Raw genomic sequence first — 22,340 nt, forward strand, 5'->3', positions numbered from 1 at the left:
AAATATTTCATAGAAGAAGACATAACAATCCACCACCTGAAAGCACCTTTGCATATATCAACAAAGCTACACACACAACACCTGCTTTCCCAACTTGGCAAGTTGTCTAACAATACTTACCCCAGTCTAAGTCCTGCAACAGGCTGTAGTTAGCTGTGGTATAACCAAATAAAAGTTTAAAAACAAATAGGATAATTAACAAAAGACCCTCACCATATGATTTTCATATTACCTAATTTGTTGACTGACAAAAGAATATTTTTCAGACACTTCATATCATCTTTGGCCAAGAGCCAAAAGGATGAAGGAATACTATAAGATTACAATGCACTCAGATATATACGAAAATATCCTTAGGCAAACATTTACCTTGAGTGATAAACTTTTTACAGAAAGCACTAAGAAAATTACAGACTGCCATACATACTAGATGCAATGTGTGGCACAAAGTACAGGACTGAGAAGATTTACAAACAAAGAAACAATAAATCAGTAGTTTACAATGCTTTAATCTTCCACATATTCTTAGTGGCAACATCCTCAAGGATACAAATGAACACATTTCTGGTGGATTGAAGTTATTGGCAGCATCAAGTTACTGCAACTTATTCCACACCTAATAGCTCCATTCAGAATCATTCGGGGACTTCTAAATTTCATAACTAGTTGTCATAATTACTAAGCAGAAGGAGTAAAGAATATAAACTCAATGGTCTGGTTAAATTGTCTACTAATAATAACTAAACTGAATTCATGCATGTTATAAAAGACCTAAGAACTCTTTCCAAAGTAACGTAATTCCAGACTGGCCGACCAATATTAAAAAATTTCTGGAAAATACACATTCTAAGTCACAAGTTCATCTCAATCTGGAAAATTCCATGCAATACACTTACACCAAGATACATTTCCTCGCTCCATATTTCCCCATGCTTAAACTATAGTAATTTTTCCAATTTACTGTACTGACAAGCTGCTTTTATGGGATTCCTGAAGTAATTCAAATCTGAGGTATCAATTTCCATACATAAACACAGCTGAACTTTACAATTATACTATACAACTGATGTGACATACCTAAAAAGCTACACTTAGAACTCCTAATCTAAGAGACAACTACTACTATTATTATTACAATATTATTATTATTATCATTAGCCAGATCATTGAATAACATTCCTATATTCTCACAAGAACTAAAGAATTTGTTTTTACACAAGAGCTGAAAACGTAAAAAAATTAAGAAGTGAAAAGAATATCAGGAATAAAAGAAAGAGGCAGAAATAATGCATCCAGGGATGATGAGAATACAGTATGTGAAGAAATATCCTGTTCATGGCATTATATGTAGATGACAAGTTTGACACAAACTACGTTCATAAATTATCTACTATTGGGAACCAACAAAAGAATCAATGTTATGATAAGCATCTACTGTACTTATTTTTATTTTTAACTTGACCACAAGATTTAGTATAATACTCTGAACTCTTTTAACTGCCTTCTTATTTCAAGAATGCCTCACTGGTTGCCACTAAAATTATACATCTTAATAAATACCTCTCCTTTAATGGAAAGCAACCTTATAACTGATTCTGATGGAAGTATTACAGCATGATATGTTACGTATTTGACCTCCTTAAATTAGGTCTACAGTACTAATAACTTTGCAAATGTTTACAGTATTTTATCTATCCATGGAATCTTCAAAGAGAAAAATACTTATTCCACTGCACAAGAAACCAGCTGATCCAGATTCATCTTCATTAAGCTTCAGTATGACCATCAGTAAGGGTCTAAGATATGCCTACACAGTATATGAAAAACAAAAGCAATGGGGGGATCCATGTGGGGATATTAGGCCACTGGACCCTCACATTGGCATTCTCTGAAGTTTGTCAATTTCTGAGCACAGTATAAGTTCTAAGATTCTTCAGTATGCAGAGATTAACTATACCACCAGTGCTGAAATATGTTATTTTTATGATAAAATTAAGCCTCATATATACAGTACTTACCAAGTAATTACTTAGCTATAGTTTCCACTTGCCCGGCAGCTTAAATTTTAAAAATCGTGGTAGCGCTTCAATAGTTTAGTGTGGACGACAAGCCCTGCCCACCAATGGGAGTAATGGAAATGACTTGGCAGAAAACCTCATTCTGTTTATGCCCTTATGCCCAAGAGAGGGGGGGGGGAGGGAAGGCTCCAATCCATAATTACTTAGTAAGTATATATAAAACTTAATTTTATCAAGAAAATAACATTTTCATATAAGTAACTTACCAAGTAATTACATAGCTGAATCCCACATTGACAGGATGTGGGATGCATGGACATATTCTACTCCAAAACATTAAGTTATGGTAATGACTTGAAATAGAAGAGTTGCTAGCATTCAAAACAATATTTATTGTTTCCTTATTTGGTAAGAGAACTACTGCAGGTAATTACTGCCTCTGGTTGGTGATCATCTTAACCTGTAGTGGTGTGGCAGTATACCCGTGGAGTGTCTCTACTTAGGTGGGAGCTTTGCAGCCAAGGATATGTTCAATGGCTAGCAAAGCATCAATAAGTGCCCTTCCCCTGGGTGCAGTAACACAATAAAAACAAGCAGACAACGCTTTCGTCTACACTGAAAACACCACAACCCATCCACTGAGACTGGTGGATACTCCAGTACCCCCTGGCTCCCAAAAATTCGACACCCTACTTTAAGGCAGAGAGATAGTAGGGGAAAAGAGAGATTCCTATGCTTCCTCCCCCAATACCATGTCAGCCACTGATAATGGCCCCAAGGTACTGCAAACACTGTTTCAACTTCTTTCAAATAGTGAGACGCAAAGATCGGTTCGCACTCCCAGTAGGCTGACTGCAGAATGGAAGTGAGTGACATATGTGTCTAAAAGCTAAAAAGGAGGAGACTGTCCTGATGTCATGAGCTTTCACTTTAAAGTAGGCAAAATGCCCTCCTGAAACTGACGGTGCACCTCAGAAATGAAGTCTCTGACAAAGAAGGGCAATGCTTTCTTAGTCTGAGGGCGAGACGGGTTCTTGGCAGAGCACCAGAGGTTACTGGATGGTCCTCTGATCTTCTCGGTCCTGCTCAGGTAATACCTAAAAGCCCTAGCAGGACACAAAAACTCTTTCTTCTTCCTCAGAGCCAAGTTATCCGTTAAGGTCTTAATGGAGAAACAATGGGGCCAGGGCTTGGAAGGTTCCTCTCCTTATGAAAAAATTTTCCCTTTATCAATGTCTTGGAACTTGCTAATATGTTAGCAGTAGCCAAGGCCATGAGGAAGAGAGTCTTCCAAGTAAGGTTTCTCCGAGAAGAAGAGGAATGAACGGGTTGAAAAGCAGGACTTGTTAGCCACTTCAACACTATGTCCAGGTCCCAGGAGACCGGATCTTCCTTTCCTGCTTTGGCGTATCAAAAAGCTTGATGAGGTTGTTAAGATTTGGGTGGGCTTGACGTAAGATTCAGGACCCGTGTTTAAACACTGAACTAAACACAGCTCGACACCCTCGACACCCCTTAATGGTGGAGGACGAGAGATTCCTAGATCTCCACGGATAAAGAAGGAAATCCACAGTTGGGTCACAGACATCTCTGAAGAAGAGATGTTGAGTCTGAGGCACCAGTTTTGGAAATTTGCCAACTTAGCCTGAAAGATGTGGCAAGGAAATCAATGCCTTCATCTTCCAATAGCCTCTGCAGTGCACCTAGGAAACTCTTATGCTCTGACAAGCTTCTGGACAGTCTGAAACCTGTCAGGGCAAGAATGGACAACCCTTTAGTATCTCTTAAAGTGAGGTTGTCTGAGTACAGACGGTTTTTTGGGAAAGGAGTCTTGGAAGGCCCACCCACCACTGTAGCAGGCACTGGAACCAATCTTTCATGGCCCAGAACGAGGGTATGAGAGTCACTGTAACGTTGCGATGCGCCTAAGACTTGTTTGGCACTTCCCAGACCATGTTGAAGGGTGGAATGGCTAGCCCAAGAGGACTCCTCAACCTAGAACCAAGGGGTCTAAATAGAAGTCTAAGTCTGGGCTCAGAGGATGAAGGGCTTTCCTTTTAAAAGTCTACATTCGGACCACCACCATGCCGGTCCAACTTGATTACTGGGTTTATGGGAAACACATAGGTGTGCAGCTGTGTTTTCCTGTCCCAGTTGGCCTAGAGGAAGAATTGCGAAACTCTCATGAGAAGCTTGCCTAATTTGATGAACGTCTTGATGGATGACAAAGTCCCCAGTAGGCTCATCCACTGCTGGGCTGAGCAAGACGAAGGGACTAGAAACTTGTGGACTGTTTGAAAGCTGTCCGAGAGTTGAGACTCATTCCCAAACAGAGGAACTTTGCGATGGGGCCAACTGGGACTTCTGAAGGTAGATGATAATTCCCAGTTCCTGAGAGAGGGGATGTACAAAACCTTTGTGCACTTTTCCTCGAAGGGGATTGAAGAGGCAAGTCATCCAGATATAGACTGACGTTAATACCTACTAAATCAAGTCATTTGCTAGAGGAGCGAGGACTCGAGTGAACACTTGAGGTGTCATAGAGAGGCTGAAGCAAAGAGCCCAAAACTGGAAATTTAGTTGGCACTGGGCACCTGGGAGCTGGCGCCAGGCACTCGGGTAGCGCCAGGTGCTTGGGTGGCTCTGAGTGATTGGGTGGCGCTGGGGGCCTGGGTGGCACTCGGGTGATGCCTGGGGGATTGGACAGCGGCGGGGGCTCGGGTGGCGCCAGGCACTCCGATAGGAGACAGGCATTTAGACACTGATGTGGGGCGCCTGAGAAAGTCTCCTGGAAGACAAACCTTAGACACTTCCTGGAGTCCAGATGGAAGGGAAAATAGAAGCACGTGTCCCGCATATCCAAGGTTATCATCCAATCGCACTAAAGAATGCCTGAAAGGACTGACTGGTTTGTCTACATCTGAACTTTGTCTGCTGGATGAAGAGAATGAGGCTGCTTACGTTGAGGACTGGTCTCCAAACCCCGATGATTTGGGGACCACAAACAGACAGTAGAAGAAGCCCTCTGAGTTGATGTCCTCAATTTCTTCTATGACTCTCTTTCAAAAGAAAGAGGAGACCTCCTCTGAAAGGGCCGAAAGTTTTCCCGAGCCTCTTGAGTATGCCGTCAAAATGATGGAGAAGGGACCAAAGGAACCTTGACAATTCACTGTTCTGTTCTTCTGATACTCCACTTCTCCCAAGATAACCAAGAAGACTGGCTCCCATTTGTGCAAGGAGGACTTTGTGCTCATTTTTTGGACAATGACTTGAGCTCCTTTGATAATTCTTGTTCTAAGTGGGACCAATCTGCCGCATGGCATCTGTTGTTCATGCTAGAGAGTCCAGGGCCTGAGAACAAAAAAGAGGAAGGCGATGGTTCCTAGAGGTGGCAAACAGGCCCAATGTTTACCTGCCCCATAGTATCGCAGATTCTGATAGACCAGGGGATCTAATGTCCACTCGGTGGGAAGGACTTACTATTCTACGGCTCAGATCGTCTGTCAGGATATTTAGTTTGCCGTGAAAAAATCGAGTGACTAGACTCACTTGATTTGATCTGAATCAGTGAACTCGAATCTGACACAATAACAACCAAAGATCTAGAAAAATGATCCTGAAAGCTATTAAAGCTTTAAGTGTACTCAAAAAAGCGATAATACTTCAGCAAAATCCAGCCATACAACCAAAAATCAGAAAACAAAAGCTACAGCAAACCACTGATGTTACTCGAGAGCCAGCAGAAACAGAATGAGGTTTTTTGCTAAGTCATTTCCAGTACTCCTGTTGGTGGGTGGGGCTTGTCACCTACACTAAACTATCGAAGCGCTACCGCAATTTTCAAAATTTAAGCTGCTGAGTGAGTGGAAACTACAGCTATGTAATTGCTTGGTAAGATACTTATGTGGAAAGAGTAATTCTCTCTATGTTTAACCTAATTCATCTTTGTATAATGAGAGTATGATACATTCCAAATATTAAAGAATTTCACAATTCACATCTGCTACACGATCTGCAACATTATATATAATGTGCATAACCATACCCCGACTATAGTGCTTAAACACATTTATGTACATCATAGTCACATCAAAACCAAATTTAAAACACAATCATTATACACTAAATAACGTACAGTACATGGTCGTCAAACCAAAAATAAGTGTTATGTAACAAACATGCATGGTTGAGGGTACATAACCCTAACCCTAAAACAAATATTAAACGATTTATTAATCCCCCATGTTATTATGACTATGATACATGGTAAAAAAAAATGTACAAAGTGTGATGCACTGAATAAAGAGAGAGAGAGAGAGAGAGAGAGAGAGAGAGAGAGAGAGAGAGAGAGAGAGAGAGAGAGAGAGAGAGAGAGAGAGAGAGAGAGAGAGAGAGAGAGAGAGAGAGAGAGAGAGAGAGGTGCTTACTTCTTAATGTATTCCTATTTTAACTCAAATCATATTCTCTTTCTTGTTCAGGTACAAACTAAAAACAATGCATTTACTATTTCCTCTGCAATGCCTTTGAAGCTATTCCCTAGCACCCCAATTTGAATTGCATTTTCTTTGTCACCCACTGTTATCTAATTACTGTCAGCTAATAAATGGATTTAAATCCAACTTGTGTACTTTGAAGTACTCCCCTCCAAATCTGATACACGATTCTCAATATTTTTGCTAGGTTTGGAGCTCATCTTAGCAATTTTAATCCCCAAATTTGGAAAATTAAATACTACTTTTACTTTTCACATAATTTCTATTAGGATATAATCATATAGCCTCTATAAGCGTAAGTTAATTATTATTAAAACTATTAAATATATGCCCAAAGCTATTCTTTCTGAGCAAGTTAACAAAGACTGGTGCTTATCATATGGACATGCATAATCTTCCTTCACACCACCATTTTGGGTCAGGACAATTCGAAGCAGCTTTAAAAAAAACAATAGCAGCCATTTCTTTAACACCTAAATATCAATATGGCAAGGGTCTACAAAAGCAAATATAAAAACTTAACTAAAGGGATGCAACTTAAAAGGTAAGCTTAAAAAAACTGGTTCTTCACTTTAAATAAAATAGTTAAATTATGCAGTTCTTAAACTAAGGTATTAGTTTAATACTTTTGTACTAAATTAGCCAGTTTTTAAGGGAAAAGTATATAAAAGCTACCTTCATAACTAAAGATTATGAACTTTAACTGATGGTAATTTTCAATTCTATAATTGAGAGATAAAGTAAAACCATCAGCTTAGCAAATGATATGATATTTTTGAACTTAATATCTTTTTTTTTTTGTACCATAAACCCATTACTTTGCATGTTTACATGTCCCTAAACCTGCAGTCAGCAGGTCTCTGGACACAAAAGGGGGGAAAAGAAGAACCTTTACTTGACCACGTATCCCTCTGCGCAGTGCCTCTGGAGTACTAATAGTGGTAATTAAAGTCACTCTGTGTTGTCCAAATGAAATATGAGAACAAGAAGTGAGAACTTTTTACTGTGTAAAGTGATAGGTTTAAATAAGAAAATAAATTCTAGTATGACTCATTAGTTTACATATGACAGAGTAGCTATTTGTGAGGAAAGACCTTCCTGCTGAAGTAAGAAAACTAATCGCCAGACCATGAGGTAGGCAACCTGAGTGAATCAGGCCAGGAAAACAAAAAATATTTGTACTGAAAGGAGGTAAAAAGCTTGGCTGAGACTGTAGTATGGCCATAAAATATCTCTGATAAAAAATGAAACAAGTCATAAAGATGCCATCAACCATGTAAGGATTGCATACGATCTTGAGGTAAATGAAATAAGAGTCATGTGAAGAGGACAAAACTAACATGTTTACCCCCATTCCCAATTTTGGTCTGACACAATCAGAGGCTCGAGAATTAGTGTATGTTTAGCAATTACTGAAATAAAATCATGTGATGTAAGCTTGTGGCCAGAAGGTGTGTGCTGTATACCCAAACTTTGTAATCTCCAAAAACAGTTAGGATGCTCATACTATCCTCCAGAGATGACCATTTCATCCTAGAAGGGACAAAACTTCATGGTCAAAATTAGTTAAATAAGACAAGAACTTGAATATCCTGTTATTTAACAGCGCGGAATACTTTCAAGAGTGAGCATATTGTAATTAGCACATCTTACCATGGTCAGAGGGAATTAGAAACTTAAACAGTTCCATGCTGCTCAAAGGAGCTTAATCCTGAGCACCAGAAGCTGAGGTAAGTTGAGGTCTAAGGACCAGCAATGTATGCAGAGAGAAGGCATCAGTAGTCACTGCTGAACCCTATTTCAAAATCGTGGAAGATCCATCACAATTCCCTATTTTAAACTGGATAATTGTTTCTGCTCTTAAAACTTGTACTTTACAGTTTTGTGCTGATACAGGCAACCTTCTTGACATCAGGAAATAGTTGAAATCTTTTCATTTCTACTGAAAATACAGGAAATAGTTGAAATCTTTTCATTTCTACTGAAAATACAATGTCTTTGTAGAGATTTCTCTGTTACTGTAATGAGACATTACCCACCCATCCAATCTTCATTAAACTGGACAAGGATGTTCATAATTATATCATATGATTTGAATGATCATCCAGCACAAGCTCCAACTTTACAGAAAGATCGAGGCATGTCCATTAGCAGGAATCTCATCTGACAAAATCAAAAGGAATAACCAACACTGAATCAGCTGTGAAAAATGTTGAACCTGACTGCAGGCTAGCTGTAAGACTGAGATCAGAAAGGCATACCTGACCAAGGGGTCTTCAAAGCTAAGAATGCATGACGCACTCCAAGAGCTCTACCTTAGGATTTATGGAGCATTAGTTAGCAAACCACACTGAGTTATGGGTTCCATAGAAAGGCAACCATTAGTAGGTACAGAGTGTTCCGGCTTGCTGGGGGGATTTACCCATTCAACTCTGAATACCTGACACACACCTGGGTATCAGCATTATATTATGTCTTTGGCAATCCTTGAAACTCTACCAAAGGAGGTACAGTACACCCCAAGGAAATTTGTGTCTTTTTGTCAATGGAGTACATCTTTCACAGAGGGACTGTTCATCACAGTTCCCACTTAGACAACCATTTATCAGAAAAATGGCCTGCGATGGATCAAGTAACAAAATGTTGCCCTAAGTTCCAACTGGTTTGTATGAAACTTGCCCTTTATCTGAGCCTATAAACTCAATCCCTTGAGATCCTAGTGAACCACCAACACTGCTGCATGGAACCAGCTCCTCTAGAAAGTGAGATGGCCTGAAAAGCGAGACCAAAATTTTAAGCAGTCTTGAAGGAACCCCTGCACAAGAGGCCAAATCTGTTAACTCTATGGCTGAGTGAAAGTTGTTGTCCTTTCTTTTATGTGTCAGAGGAGCTGCTGACTGCAGGATTATACAAATGCAACCAGATAGATTTGGGTTGGCAAACTCCATTTAGCAAGAGGTCATACAGCTTATCAAACTAGTCTGATTTCAGTCTCTCTTATAAGTTAACAGCATTTATTAACAATCATTCATTTCCTGAACTTAGAGTTGTGTCCACCTTGTTCACAATTTGCTCATGTGACTGATCTCTTGATGATAATAACTGAATTCCTTACTCTGTAAAATCTTACAATAAAATCAGACATCATCATCAACATTAACACTTTTACATCAAGTTGTATCTTTAATGGGTTTAAACATTCAATGACTTTTCTTTACTCTTCTGTCTTTAGCATTTTTTGCTTAAATCCCATTTGGCTCATGTCTTTATGCCCACTCTCCTTGATTTTCTGTACCATTCTACAGTTTCTTTGCCCTACTATTTTCATTTTTAATATTCTCCGATTCATTGCTCTACTTCACTTGATATTACACACCTAAACTGTCTCATCCACTGGCTAAGATTATGTAAATAAAAATGATATGAATGACCCTTAAGCTGGTTCCAAGCCTGGACAAATGGGAAGGGTCGAGTTAGTAGACAACATGAGAAAAAAACAAAGATAATGACGATGATTCTCCTAATTTTCATTTACAGTCCAAGGCAACATTTTCACTAGGGAAAGGACCAAGGAGAAGGCATAAAAAAACTCTCCTTTGCACAAATTTTACCAAATTACAGTACAAACAAATATGAAATGAATATAACAAGTTAAACAAAGAGACGCTGAAAAATTTCAGTGCATAGTACAGGCAGTCCCCGTGTTATGTCAGGTTTGGGTTAGGTCATTCCAGACTTAGGTACTTGCCTCACGGCACTGTTAACCCTGATTTTTTGGTGCTGTAAGTGGATTTATGGCGCTGTTGCCCGCTTTACAGAGCTGTTACCCGAACTTATGGGGCTTATGGTGCCATAACAGTGCTTATGGCACTATTAATGGTGTTGTAAGTGCTTTTTATTTCCATTATAATTATGGTGCTTCGGGTTACGGCAATTTTTGGCTTACGGAGTGCCGCTGGGGATGGAACCCCTGCTGTAAATAGGGGACTGCCTGTATGTGCAAAACGCCTAACTTGGGGGAAAGGACAAGTTAACAGCTGACCTAAAAATGTCATTGCAGAAATGGATACTAACAGAAGCCATGAGAAAATTGTAAAAAGATTGTTCTTGTTCTAAGAGAATGAAAACAAAACAATCTAATGAAGGGCATCAGTGGGCAGGAAATGGGCAAATAAGTGATGGGAGGAAAAAAACAAAGTTCATGTCAGGTGAGTTATAAAACACCATATCTGAGAATGGTTTGATATATCACAGTGTCCTAAGAGTCACTGTCTAAACCAAACAACTTGAGCAGATCTTCCACTTCAGAATTTTTAGATCTACGTAGCATCTACCAACAGAACTGGCTACCACACAACTAAGGTTTAAAATTTTTTCCACTAAAAGATAAAATGGGATATAAAAATAAGGGTTTACTCTTCTGTAAGAAAACACTAACTATGCAACAACACCTAAACTATTTAACTCAAGAAATGCTAAAAATAATCTAAAAAATACTGTACATAGCAAACACAAACTCCTCCAAGTCTAAAATGCTTACCACTGACCTTACATTTAAAAAGCTTAGCTACTTCTAAAATTTAATCCTTCTGAAATGTAATTCGCCTTTTCAAATTGTTATTCAAGTACGTATAATCAGATTTATATATATGATACATACAATAACACGAAACAGAACTACTGTTATAACCAACTACTGTGAACATTCTACAAACATCAACTAAAGCTAGGTGAATCAACATGCAAGTATTTTCCCAAGCAAAACTCACCACCAACATGAAGTGTGCTGCAGTAATTACAAACTTCCTTCAAGGCTTCAACCTCTCTCTCAATCCAAACATATAACTGATAACGAAGTTGTCCACCATCTACTTCACAACCAGTTGCCAGCGTAGCTAGTTCTTCCATCATCATTTTCAGGCAAGACACAAATTTCAGTTGCTGTGCCATTATATCCAAATTTCTCTGGCTGGAATCTGATGAACCTGTACATAACATTACAATATAATGGGAATCAACACACAAAAAGTACAAAATACAATATAAAAATAAAGTTATCTTTCTATGAATTACCTGAGGAACATTTTTCTAAGCCATGAGTTTGTTGTATGAAAAAATTTATGTTATGTCAGGGAGCTGAGCAGCATAAGCAACACTCTTACAGTCTGCAACAGCCCTGTGAAAGAAACTTTTTAACTTAGGTGCTTTAATTAAATTATTTTTCGGAACACCAAGTCAGTATTGGCTGTGCTGTAAGCAATAAAAGAAAGTTTAGGTGAAATGCCCTTCTTTTATAAAATTCCAGGAAGAGGCTAACAGATCTATTATGTCTGCCTTGTTCATTTACACAGTTCTTTCTAAAAACAAGAAACCAAAGTAACCGTTTATAAATTCCTACCTCACATTGGCTATGAATCCATGACCTCTAAATAGAGAGGTGAGGGCTCTTCTCACCAGGCTACAGAGGTCATAAAGAAAGTTAGATTATTATTGTTAAGTAGATTAATCAGACCACCAGAGAGAGTTGGAACTGAAGTACAATACTTATTGCATGTAAGCAGTTATGAAGGCAGGCTACATATAAAATTTGGAGACCAGCACCTTTACCCACACTTCCCCACCAACCAGGGACTCAAGCAATAGCATCTATGGTATCTCTTGCCACTGGTTGGTTGGGAAGTTAGGTAAAAATAACTAGTATGCAAGCTGTGTAGCTTGTTTAAGTAAGTCTTTATATACTGAAAGTATTTCAGTTCTAACTTATTTCATAACTGCTGTGGCATGGCTGACAGTGCCCTTACTTCTCCTCTTACCTGAGAGGTCCTAGGTTCAATCCTAACATGAGGTAAAAATTAATGTATAAATAAACAAATGTTCTGTAAAGCTCTTGCTGATGTTTTGCAGAAGACAAGCATCTTACCACAACTTTCTTCTATTATGTACCAACTGTGCTGCAAATAATCTTTTATATATAACAAATAGTTTAACCATAACACCAAGTTCAAAATCTTAAGCCTCACAGGGCTCACCAATGGTAAAACATGCACACCTTCATCATATTCAGTAACAGATGGCTTTCTGTCTTTTTCAGGAGGAACTGTTTCTTCTTCTTCTTCCTCCTCTTCTTCATCGCCTCCAAGTGAGAAATCAAGATCAAGATCATCATCCTTTTTAGACACTGACAATGGCGTAGACCAGTCAAGTCCACCTGGTGAAGCAAAATTACATTACAGTAAGATATATAAGGGAATAAACATATTCCACCTTCTCAATGAAAAATGCTAGATAATATGATCTATAGTATGAGCCTGCTTATACGTTAGTTGCTGAAAAATATTTCTCATTATTTTTACAAGAGCATATAAAGAAGCAAATAACAAAGACAACCTTCTTTTAACTCTAGCCTTCTAATCACTGTATAAACCTAACTTACCACCAGAATCAGAGGCAAATAAGTCAGCAGCTCTGCCACCACCCTGTTCTCCTGCTCCTGTACCTTTACTGAAGAGATCACCACCATCTAATGTTCCCGTGTGTATCAACCCTAGTGCTGGTTTCTGTTCCTTAGATGGACTCCCCAAGAGATCTGAAGGAGAAATAGTGGATCATAGGTTCATTTCAATATTCTAGAGTGTTATCAAATAATTTTAATATTGTACGTATCAAAATTAAAGTTGTGTATTTAGATCTATAGTCTTGTAAATGGTTGTAGAGAGTTCTTAGGTCTCTCCAGTATGACATATTCCTGGTTTCAAACATTGTCAAAAATTGTTTATTTTTTGAATCAATAAAAGTGCAATACTCATCAAAAACCCTTATGATGGTAAATTAACCTAACATTTGAAAAAATTAACAGTTTAATACCAATACAATTTAGCTTTAAAATCTTACATTACTTTCAGTTTCCTAAAAGCACAGTATCAACATCCCTGTCTACAGAAATACTGTATTTCAAAAGCTAAGACTAATCTATCTTATACTGAAAAGCTAATTCTAATTATTTAAGTTGCTCAGTCTTTCAGTTGAAAAAAATATACAACAGATTTCAGCTTATTTCTACTTAGGTGAAACGTACTGCACCTTGAGAAAGGGAAACTAGTGTAACCATCAGTTTAAAAAACTACTGAGTAATTTACATCTACAGCACTGTATATGCACTGGTATCCTACCTCCCGTCTCTGGGTTATCTGGATCGATTACATTATCGGGCAGCTTAGAAAGAACTTCCAATGCCAATGTTGGGCAACCAGAACGCAAATGAGCATGAGCAGTTGTGAAGTAAAGTTGTCTTTCCAAAGGCGTCATGCTGCTTTCATAGACACTCTTCTTGTCTAAAGTATCCTGGCCTGATCCAAAGCTGAAAATAAAAGGCATATATTTGTAAAAATACTAAATTTTCATTGGCAAATGCTTAGGTCTACTTCACAAAATCTAACAGAGTATCTTAATGATCATATAAAAAATAAAGGAAAGATCTACAGCTGAAGAGAATAAAATTTTGTTATAATACTAACTTTTCACTGGAAAAAATTTAGGCCTGTTGTACTAAGCCTAGGAAAAATTTTAGGCCTGTTGTACTAAGCCTAACATATTAATATAAAAAAAAAGGAGAAAACAAACAATAGACACCAGATACTATGAAGAAACATTTAACTAAAATCTGAATAAGAACAACTTTATCGGGAATTAATTATGAGCAACTGACAATTGGTTTATTCACAAAGCATCAGTGACACAGCATAAAAAATAAAGGTCAGCAGAGGAAGACTTTGTAAGGATTTCTTTCTGTGAACAATGAACAAACACAGTATAACCTCACTGTCTCAGCACTCACCGAGATGCCATAAAGGACCCAGTATCCTTTGCACTATTGGCTATGCACTGGCGAATAAGCAGAGGGTGAGTTCTCAAGTAAATGTAGAAATTGAAGACACTAGGATCAGCTGAAATGAAAATGTAAAACCAAGGTGACAGAATTAAAACATACAAGTTCAAGTTGTGACTACCTTAAGATAATCTCTTCTGAATGTCCATGAAAAAACCAATTAAAACAAGTTCACAAATGTATACACACTTATCTAAATCTGAATGTTCAAAAATCTCTAATACATGTTTAATTTTGGCCAGTACATAGAAGCTCTAAGTTAAAAATATTATGGCTGAAGAGCAAGACTACACACAAGGAAACAATGACAAGAAAATAAAATTACCTGCACTAACACCTCTTGATGAAGTCTTCTTGCTCGTGTAATCAGCATGATGAATACCTAGAGTTGGATCTGTTTGCAGAAGTGTGTTCAAAGAATTGCCATAATCCTTCATCATCCAATAAGCTGCAGAGCGAATGAAGGGGTCAGGGTGAACTTTCATTACATTCATATTTTCACCTTCCTCATCTCTTCCCAAAACTCTCTGGAAAAGGAGAGGCCAATGGTTGTTGAACACTACAGTGCTCAAAAATTAACAGAAAAATATACTTTACCATCAGTGTACTAAAAAAGATAAAAACTCATATGAACTTACAGTATATAGGAGCTTGCACAGAGTCGGAGGGACTGCCTCAAGCTCTCCTTCATAAAGACGAATAATGACAAGAGCTAGTTGTTCATCCTGAAGCTTATTAAGCACAACCTATAGGGTAAAAATGATAAAAGGAATAAAAATCTCCTTCAAACTTTCCAAATAAAATACTGTAATGTATTATATCTGGCCAACACTTTTTTGGTTGGGAATATCAAAGACATCACATTGCTGCAAAACAGCAGGCAAACAAATACTACATTTACTGTACTTAATAGTTTAAGACGACCTCTAATCAATGATAAACATTAATGAGTAAATTACTAATTGTCATGAAGATATTACAACATAACATACCTCAAGAGCATCTTTTAAAGCCCCAGCCAAGAGAAAGAATGCTGCAGCATGTTCAAATCGCTGTTTGCCCAACAGAGCAAAAGCATTTTTTAACGCTGCTTTACGCCATCGTTCTTCAGAAAAGTTATTTGAGAAGAATGCAGTCATTCGTCTGTCGTCTATTGACCGGAATAAACCCCATACTAAACTCTTCTTTTTCATTGCAAGATAATATATTGCTGCATCTAATGGGTCATTCTTCAGCTGGAAAGCAGCCTTGGCAACCTGTAGCATAATAAATACTTAGGCATGTGAAAATATTTTTTGTGTCAAGGTGAATGTGCAAAAATATTCATGTTATAAAAAATACAAATTGATAGCATTTACTTCATATATAAGGCATCTTTAATGAAATCCACACCTAGACTTACCTTGCTGATAATTCGTGACAGTAATGTATTATTTCGAACCCACCATCCAAAGCCTAGTTCCCGAAGTTCAGACCACCTGGGATTTCCCTGTATAAGTGAAAAATTTACTTAGTAACAATTTTCATTTGCATTCACACTTGCAACAAATAATATTACTAATGTTATAATAATGCTTTTTAACTATTTACAATGCTCTGTTGGCATGGCTCGTAAATTTCAAACAAATTTTAAACTGGGAAGTAAATCAAAATCATCCGATACCAAACACCCAATATTTTAATGCGAAAAAAAGTGACTAGACTTTGTTTCATCTTAAACCACACCATATGCTTCATATAAAGCAGTAACTTGCATTTACTAAGAACTTACATGCCTAACAGAAGGTATGAAGTCCAAAATTTCTTCCTGACTTTCTGAATGGAAAGCCCATACAAAATTGTGACTTCCAATTCCACCTTTCTGCAAGGCAGCACGCTGAGCAATTGGGAGGCACCTAAGTAAATAAGTGTGATGGCGTACAGCTAAAAGAAACCGAAGACCACAGTCATCTAGGGCATCTGTAATGAAAGGAAAAGTATGAAGAAACATTATTTGGTTCTAATGCAGCTTTTCTACTTTATGTTCGCCAAACTATGAACAAAATAAGGAAAGGTCTTGGAAAAAATTTATGACAATTATATCGTTTCTTTCATTACAGCTTCAAGCTGTTGTCAAAAAAACTTGTTCTATTTTCCAAAGCAGGTCTCTGTGAGTGGAATTGTAGAACTTTAAAAAAAATGTATTTTAGGCTCCCAAGTCAAGCAAGGAGCCAAAAACTGGCTAAAATGTATATCAACTCAATCCTCTTGCAAATATTCCAATGATGTCTTGTTATATTTTATTTTGGGCTAATACTGTAGGAGGAATTTACCAGACATAAAGATACTATCTGAACAATACAGATAATGATTTTTGTTTATCTAATGTTTGTGTTCTCACATCACAGTGAAAATTCTCATGAAAGGTTGTGACTTAGGATATAAAAAATTGACTAAGTGGGATAGAAGAGTGGTTAAACTTCAATAAAATCAATGATGATTTAAGTATATGAAAAAAACACTGATGGCATTTCCATGCTATACAATAGTAATATATTTAAAACATACCCATTGAAGGTTCATCAGTGGCACTTCTGGAATATGTTTCCTTTGCTAGAGCCTCCTTTGCTAAATTAATGTCGAAACGATCAGCGAAGTCCACATTGCAAGATGCAACAGTATCAGCTAAAGCCAATAAATGCATCTGATCCAAGCTAGAAAGTCCTGGTAAGTGTGTGTGAGTCAGCAGGGCAGCTAAAATCTGAGCCTAAAAAGAAAGAGAATTTGTACAGTTATTTACAGCTGAAAAATTTATCTGGCAAAGAATTGTTATAATAATCATAAAACTGTGTGATCTTCAAGTTAACTGAAACTGCCAAGTCACATGTCTAGTACAAAGTTTTTAATTTGGGTGAGAGGTGAAAACTGAAGAAAGAAAGTTGAACAGCTAGGTGGAAACAGACTAAAAGGAAACAGTCAAAAGTAAAAGTCTGAAAATGAAGCAACTTGGACTGAAGGGATACTGCTAAGAAGCTGCTAATATTGTCTAATGTGTGTCGTGCAAGGCACACTACTTGACCATTCATGTGATACATGTGGCAAAACCAAACAACCAAATTTCAGCAGGGAGCCATCAAATTCCAACTGTAATACTGTATACTGTATTGCTTTATCTTTATCACATACAGAGTAATGGGTTGAAGCAATGCAAGACAATCACTCAAGAGGAATGGTTACACTAATACCCTAATACTGCAGATGCAACTTTGGATGCATTATCAGCAACCTCACCTCTTTTAATTCTTAAATGAGCAATGAACAGATATACTCCAGCATTCATATTGCTTCCACATCACCTAGACATACATAATTAATCTGTTGTGCAATAAAATATATAGGACAACAGCATTTGTACTTACTAAATATGAGAAAATTGCACCTTCAAGCTTCTAGTAATCTTAAAAGCTAATCAACAGTACTGCAGGTAATGATAACTGAATTTTTTACTAGATTTGGCCCCACATCGGAGGGTGCTTTGTGTCACAGTGCAAACAGCACAAAAGGTTCTTTGCAGTGTCCTTTCAGCCCCTGTTACATTAATTTCTGCATTCTACTTTTTATATGCTCCTACTGATCTCTCCCCACTTAAATAACCATCTTCAATACTTTAACTTCTTAAAATTTTCACCTTCCATCTATGAACAGATCCTTGAGGCATGCCCTAAGAGAATCTATGGGTGTGATTTAGTGGTCTTGTTAAGCTAACTTAAAACCATATAAGATTTAGAGCCAACTGCATAAAATGCATACAGTGGGCCTTTATGTTACATAAATGTGCTGATTAGCTTACTTAAACTGTGCAAAATGAAGAGTATTGTCCATGAAAATATCTCATCCATAAATTTTTTATGTTAAGGACCAAGCTTGTATTTTTACATTTACTGGTATCGTTATCATGATGTACTAACAAAGGTAATCTATTGGTATTAGCTTTTAAGAATTTATTCTGAAAGATTTAAGAAATACTAGTACAGATTATTATTTTTTCAAGTGAAATCTAAATAATGCTACTGATTCTGCTGATGATCTGAACAATAATCTTCCTTAAATTAATTAGACAAAATAGTTGCTTTATACACTAACAAAGTGGATTTACCAGAACCTGAAGTAAAAGGTGAAAGATTTTAAAACAACATCTAAAGAGTTGTCATTTCCCTCTTGAATATGATACACTGGATAAGCTTTCTAGTACAGGTGTGAATAAAAATTTAGGTTTAAAAATTTTACAGCATGGCTGATGGGTGTGCCCCATCTTTGTTCTGTAATATTGTTTCGCTTCCATACTTTACCTTAAGAAATGCCACTAAGTCAGTCCACATATCAACATTCATTATAACAAAAATAAGAATCCATTGGAAAAGTCAAATGTTTGGGCTGCAGGAAAAGAAATATAAAATATTTTCATTCTTACCTGACGTGGACCAAAAAAGGCAATGCTTTTAACTTCATGTGTAAGGGACTTCCGTCGTGCACCACCCACATCAACCTCATCATCGTCTAGCATTAAGTCATCATCTTCAACGGACATAGCAGGAGCTCCAAACAGTTCAGCGTAAGTCTGTAAGGTCAAATGAATGCTCCACATTTTGCCACAGATAACAATATACATAAAGATGTCTAAAATAATAATATGCAAACAAACTACTTTTTAGCCAACTGTTATTCTTATTAGAAATACTATAATGACTCTTAACAAACCAGCATGCTATATCAGGTTAAAGCAAAGAGATTACAGCCTTGTTGTAAGCTGATATCAGGAAGTTTTATTTGTTGTGACTGGGCATAATATATTTCAAGTGTGGGAGGAGGACTGCACTACCCAACAGCATTCACTGCATTAACTTGGTTATCCTATGTATCTCCTAGGTACATGGAAATATGTGTTTTATGACTACACCAGAAGGGATGTTCAGCTTGTTTCAGAAACACAAACTGAAAAACTCAAATTGTTTCAGGAGGATTTAGTACATTAGTCTCTCGCTAAAAAACTTACTTCCTCTTTATTGTCTGTCTTTTTTGTTTGGTGGGTCTGTGTATCTTTGTCAGCCTCAAGTAAGAGCCACAAAGGAAGGGGAGGTATGGAGGTAACTTCAATATAGTCTAGAGTTAGTTCTTCTGGTAATAAAGTTGGAGATCCTCGTCCATCTCTGCTACACTGAAAAGACAAGTCAGTAAAGCACTAAATATCTACAAATACATAAGATTAAATGTTTAAAGTGAGTTTTAATTAGAATACTATGTTTTCTATTCACCTCAAAAAACCACTGCACAATACTCTGACACTCCCTTTAATTCTTTACACCTTATCTACTGTATATGTACCTATCTTCTTCCAAAAGATTGCACAATTAAGCCTTATAATGTAAACTCGATACTCCATTACAAAAGTTACCTCTAACAGGCAACAAAAGAATCTACTTGAATAACAATGGCAAAGAAATATGAAACACTTACGGATCCTCCTTGATTCCCAGACATAGACAGAGTTCGTGATCGAGACCAACTACGTGTGCGATTATCATCACCGTCAGAAACGCTGGTGCGATTTACAACATCAACACTTCGTTGACCAAGTTGTGATAAACACCTGTCAAGAAGTCAAGAAGTATAGTACTCAAAATATCTTATCAGAAATATTAGCTAACAAGGACTCTTGCATTATCCTATTTTTTTTTACCTTCCTAGAAATATTACCTGGTACAGTATTTGTTTCTAGAAACTTTACTCCAAGCCTTGTTAATGAAGGAAGTAAACTAGCTATCAAAGCATGTCTTCACTTTGTTGCCTAACACAGTATCATTTGAGGGCCACTAGCATGAAAATTAAATTTGCTGAAATAAGTATTATATGAAATTGTTTTTAATGGTTAGGGGAAAATTATCCATACTCTAAGAACTATAAGCACTGTATTTTTACATGTTAACAAAAAACAAAGCAAAGGTTCACTGCCCTGTAAGTATGAAAAATGAATTTCACAAAATTTATATTGACATTGAAGTGAAGTGATTGCTATGATGTGCTTCATTTCCCTGTTAACTTGTAACAGTCAATTTACAAGTAGAGCACATGCTATAAAGAAATCTGTCAAACTACAATACTGAGCTGCCTACAGTCCTGACTACTTAACATTCGAAGTTTATAGGTTTAAAAAAATTTGTGATTGTTTTCAGGATGCTAACATATATACCATTGATAGACTATTGAAAACCAACGATTCCTTACTGGTGACCATGAAAATATAAAGAAAACACCAATAATTCATAAAAAACACATGGTGGTCAGAGACGGCAAACTTCTGCCAAAGCAATTACCATGATTGCCCCAATTCTATGCATCCTTCACATTTTCATTCAGACAACTAATATGCAATTATCAGTTACCAAAATACTATGCATAATTAACATTATTCATTAACAATAGGAATTAACCTTTTCTTTGCATACATAACTGGCAATAATTAATTCAATAATAAACCCTGGATCCATGCCAAATGTAACTGACTGTTCTTGGGGAATACTGAACTGTGAAAAATTTTGTAAAAATCCATTCTTTAGTTTCCCCCAGTCCTGATAATAAGCAGACACAAAAACATACAAAACTGAGCCACAAATAATCTTGGTAAATGCTACAGAAAGAGGTAATATTTCCCAAAGTTTATACATAAGCAAAAATCCATATAAAGACTACACATACTTTACCAAGGGAAAAGATGGACTTGAGCAGACTTCAAGGTAACTGTACTGTATTTGCAAGCTAAAATGTCTATGTAGCATAATAAAGTTGTGTCAAACACTTCCTTTGGGACACCTGGGTGCTATTTAGAGCTCTTTAATTCAGACACATTTTCTAGCACATATTTTATAACATATCAATTACTAAAGGTATATTTTCTCACCCATGTATTAAAAAATAATCTGGAAAATTTTCATTTATACATGAAGACCTCACACTAGAAATTTTTTAAGTTAGTATATTTATGTGCTTTATAATAAAAACTTAAGTCAATATCCTTACCTTACTAAATGAGCAAGAATGGCTTTGACACGACGGATTTTCCCAGAGTTCAACAGCTCCATCAACTGTCTTGGGTGATATTGTGGAAGCACTGGTGAAGCCATATGACTAGCTTCAAAGATTCCTGATACAAAATTTGCTGGGCCATCGACTTCATCTGGTGTGGCCATAACTTCACCTAAGCCTAAGAAACAAAATAACAAGTTAAGAAAGCAGTTTCAATCTTGTGGTACAATTACTATACAGTAATCAAAGTTGGCCACTGAAAACTACTCCTGTAACAACAATTTTCCCTACAGACGCAAAGCATTACAGACTTTTGCTCTACATCTACCAGAGGAAACAGAAATAGTTTCAACAGAAAGAGTTCAGAAGTGACTTTCAGCAGGTTTTAAACCTATATTATATAAAAAAATATAAGCTATCTAAAGAGAAACAACCTAATGCCAATATTTCCTCACTACTTTCTTCTTGCCAAAAGCTGTTAAAACAGACAATGATGTAACTCATCCATTGTCATCTTGCTGTCAAGAGCTGCCAGATCAGAATACAATACAACTTGCCCTTTTTCCTCTTGCTGTCAAAAGCTGTCAGATCAGAAAATCATGCAACTCACTCTTTCACACTGTCATCAAGAGCTGTTACAACATAAAACAAGCGACTCACCCTTTTTCATCTTGCTGTCAAGAGCTGCCAAAACAGAAAAAGATGCAACTCTTGACACAGAGGCACTTGTCTTTGCATTGTGAGTGGATTCATGTAGATAAGTCTTCAGGTCAGCCTCAGTCAAATCTCGGCTTCCTTCTCTTACACAGGGTCCATCCTGTACTTGGGATGACTCTTTCTGATCACCTATAAATCAGATATGAATTTTTAATGCAAAAAAAGTTT

At 37.0% G+C, this 22,340-nt stretch overlaps 1 protein-coding gene across 1 annotated transcript in view; it reads right to left on the reverse strand.

Moving 5' to 3' along the window:
* The window catches only part of Rbcn-3A (Rabconnectin-3A), a 106,566-nt gene that overhangs the window by 46,682 nt on the left and 37,544 nt on the right, over positions 1–22,340 (reverse strand). Inside the window, 17 exon segments of the mRNA XM_067105939.1 lie at positions 121–153; positions 11,281–11,496; positions 12,561–12,719; positions 12,945–13,097; positions 13,681–13,868; positions 14,346–14,454; positions 14,722–14,923; positions 15,035–15,142; positions 15,389–15,652; positions 15,799–15,885; positions 16,168–16,355; positions 16,944–17,142; positions 18,847–18,993; positions 19,429–19,590; positions 19,890–20,022; positions 21,450–21,633; positions 22,116–22,301. Coding sequence (XP_066962040.1) covers positions 121–153; positions 11,281–11,496; positions 12,561–12,719; positions 12,945–13,097; positions 13,681–13,868; positions 14,346–14,454; positions 14,722–14,923; positions 15,035–15,142; positions 15,389–15,652; positions 15,799–15,885; positions 16,168–16,355; positions 16,944–17,142; positions 18,847–18,993; positions 19,429–19,590; positions 19,890–20,022; positions 21,450–21,633; positions 22,116–22,301 — 2,718 coding nt within the window.

This window comes from Macrobrachium rosenbergii, chromosome 6 (genome assembly GCF_040412425.1).
Source record: "Macrobrachium rosenbergii isolate ZJJX-2024 chromosome 6, ASM4041242v1, whole genome shotgun sequence".
Lineage (NCBI taxonomy): Eukaryota > Metazoa > Arthropoda > Malacostraca > Decapoda > Palaemonidae > Macrobrachium > Macrobrachium rosenbergii.